Source organism: Rhagoletis zephyria, unplaced genomic scaffold (assembly GCF_001687245.7).
Source record: "Rhagoletis zephyria isolate East Lansing unplaced genomic scaffold, Rhagoletis_zephyria_1.1 Rzeph_scaffold_02443, whole genome shotgun sequence".
NCBI classification, from domain to species: domain Eukaryota; kingdom Metazoa; phylum Arthropoda; class Insecta; order Diptera; family Tephritidae; genus Rhagoletis; species Rhagoletis zephyria.
Genome location: NW_016159527.1, coordinates 54,089 through 57,073, shown reverse-complemented (window position 1 = coordinate 57,073; position 2,985 = coordinate 54,089). Strand labels below are relative to the sequence as shown.

Below are 2,985 nucleotides of genomic sequence, written 5' to 3'. Positions count from 1 at the left end.
CATGTCTTTGAATGACCTCATGTATACCGGACCCACTGTTCAGAGCGAGCTTTTCACCATTTTACTTCGCTTCCGTTTGCCCAGGTTCGTCTTCACCACAGATGTAGAAAAAATGTATCGACAGATGCTCATTCAACCGGACGAGCGCAAATTTCAACTTATCATCTAGCGAAAGGATTCAAGCCTATNCACATGACGCAAGTGGATATTGATTCCATCAGTAAACCTAGGTACTTCATTCCTCACCATTGCATTGTGAGACCCGAAAGCCGCACTACAAAATTACGTGTGGTGTTCGACGCATCAGCAAAATCGTCCACTGGCATGTCTTTGAATGACCTCATGTATACCGGACCCACTGTTCAGAGCGAGCTTTTCACCATTTTACTTCGCTTCCGTTTGCCCAGGTTCGTCTTCACCACAGATGTAGAAAAAATGTATCGACAGATGCTCATTCAACCGGACGAACGCAAATTCCAACTTATCATCTGGCGAAAGGATTCAAGCCTATCAATAAAGCATTATCAGCTAAATACAATCACATATGGGACAAGATCTGCTCCATATTTAGCCACCAAATGTTTTCAGAAAATTGCAAAAGAAAATGCATTACAAAATCCTCTTGGTGCTCAGTTTCTACAGGACAATTTTTATGTAGATGACGGAATTGGTGGGCCAGACAGCTTAACCACGACGATGGAAATCCAACAGCAACTGATACACATCTTAAAACAACGTGGTCTTAACCTAAGAAAATGGTGCGCCAATCACTCACAATTACTGCAAAATGTTAGCAGGGAGGAACAAGAAGTTGACATAGACTTTGACAATGACATCAATCAAACTATTAAAACGTTGGGGTTAACATGGATGCCTAAGATGGATCGATTCTGCGTAAAGGTATGCCTAGGAAGCTGCAGTCTTGCAACTAAACACTCAGTCAGCGCCGATCTTGCAAGGCTCTTCGATCCGTTGGGGATACTAGCACCAATTGTAGTCATGGCAAAAATGTTTATTCAAGATCTCTGGCAACTGAAGCTGACATGGGATGAAGCATTACCAGCCGATTTGAATGAGAGGTGGACAACATTTCGTAATNTTCGATCCGTTGGGGATACTAGCACCAATTGTAGTCATGGCAAAAATGTTTATTCAAGATCTCTGGCAACTGAAGCTGACATGGGATGAAGCATTACCAGCCGATTTGAATGAGAGATGGACAACATTTCGAAATGATTTGCAAAAATTGGACAACTTGCAAGTTTCACGGCACGTGTTTGAAGGATACATCCCAGCAAAAATTCAAATTCATGTCTTCTCCGACGCATCAGAAAAGGCATATGGTGCTGCGATTTACATTAGATCCGAGCTGGATGAGGGACGAGTACAAGTTAGGCTGCTCTGTGCAAAATCACGTGTGGCACCCTTGAAATGGCAAACTATTCTTCGGCTTGAGCTCTGTGCATCAGTACTGGGTGCTCAACTAACTACAAGGGTCAAATCAGACCTTAAGCTAGACGATGTGGCTACATACTTTTGGACTGATTCACAAATCGTGTTGGCATGGATTAACTCATCCTCAGCATCATACCAAACATTTGTGGCAAACCGTATAGCTGTTATTAATGAGCACACTACCGCTGAACAATGGCGGCATATAAGCTCAAAAGACAACCCAGCTGACATTCTATCACGAGGACTGCCGCCGGGGAGACTAGAAACATGCAATATGTGGTTTTATGGGCAAACAATCTTGCTTGGTAAAGAAGACACTTGGCGTTCAAAGTATTCCAAGGCATTATCAGTAATCGACGAAGGTATCAACATGGAACGGAAAGGGGTGACATCAGTCGCTGTTGCAACCACTGGACATGAAGGAAGCGTACTTTATAGCATTCGACACAATGGCTCTTTCAAAACATTACAAAGAGTGACAGGCTACATGCTGAGATTTATCAACCAGGCCAGAAACCAATCGCGGGAGTCAGACATTCCCTTGACCGTACACGAATTGGAAAAAGCGCTTGTGGTAATCGTTCATACAATGCAGCAATCGGACTTTGAGGAAGAGCTTCAGCACCTTAAAAAATACAACGAAGTACGCAAAAACAGTTCTTTCCGCAGCCTGTCACCGTTTCTGGACAATAATAGTATCATCCGAGTTGGAGGGCGTCTACAAGCATCAGAACTTGCATACGATGCCAAACACCCTATGCTAATTCCACATAACAATTCACTCGCCAAATTATTAGTACAAATGATCCATAAAGAAAACCGTCATTGTGGACCTCAAGCGCTCTTAGCTTACACAAGGCAAAGGCCTATAAAGGGAAAATTGCTGACCCGATCAATTGTGCTCAACTGTGTAAGATGCACCAAAGCTAAGCCAAAACTAATGAGTCAAATTATGGGGAATTTGCCTTCAACAAGAGTAACTCCAGCAAGACCATTCATCAACTCAGGCGTGGACTTCTGCGGGCCATTTTGGGTTCACTTCAAGATAAGGGGAAAGAAACCACAAAAGGCCTATGTAGCGGTATTTTGCTGTTTTGCCACAAAAGCAGTGCATTTGGAATTAGTTAGCGACTTGACGACGGATGCATTATTTGGTGCCTTAAAACGATTTATAAGCCGAAGAGGACATTGTCAAAATGTATATTGTGACAACGCAACCAATTTTGTAGGCGCGAAAAACCAGCTTTCTGAACTTACTGACGTTGTTTATGGAAATTCATCACGAGAATCAATAGTAAAGCAGTGCAGCGGAAAGGGAATAACATTTCATTTTATACCTCCTAGGACTCCACATTTTGGCGGTTTATGGGAAGCAGCGGTAAAATCAGCATCTACTAATAAGAAGCACCTCGCACCAGCGTCCTTAGCGTATGAAGAATTGGACACGATAATCATCGAGGTGGAAGGAATCCTAAATTCCAGACCAATCAGCCCAATGTCCGACAATCCTAACGATCTAACAGCTTTAAC

General features: G+C 43.0%; 1 protein-coding gene across 1 annotated transcript in view; it reads left to right on the top strand.

The window, feature by feature from the left end:
* The window catches only part of LOC108366908 (uncharacterized), a gene marked incomplete at its 3' end in the record, with an annotated part of 5,185 nt that overhangs the window by 961 nt on the left and 1,239 nt on the right, over positions 1–2,985 (top strand). The window contains exons 2-3 of the mRNA XM_017621396.1: positions 231–1,079; positions 1,216–2,952. Coding sequence (XP_017476885.1) covers positions 231–1,079; positions 1,216–2,952 — 2,586 coding nt within the window. The remainder of the gene's footprint in view (positions 1–230; positions 1,080–1,215; positions 2,953–2,985) is intronic.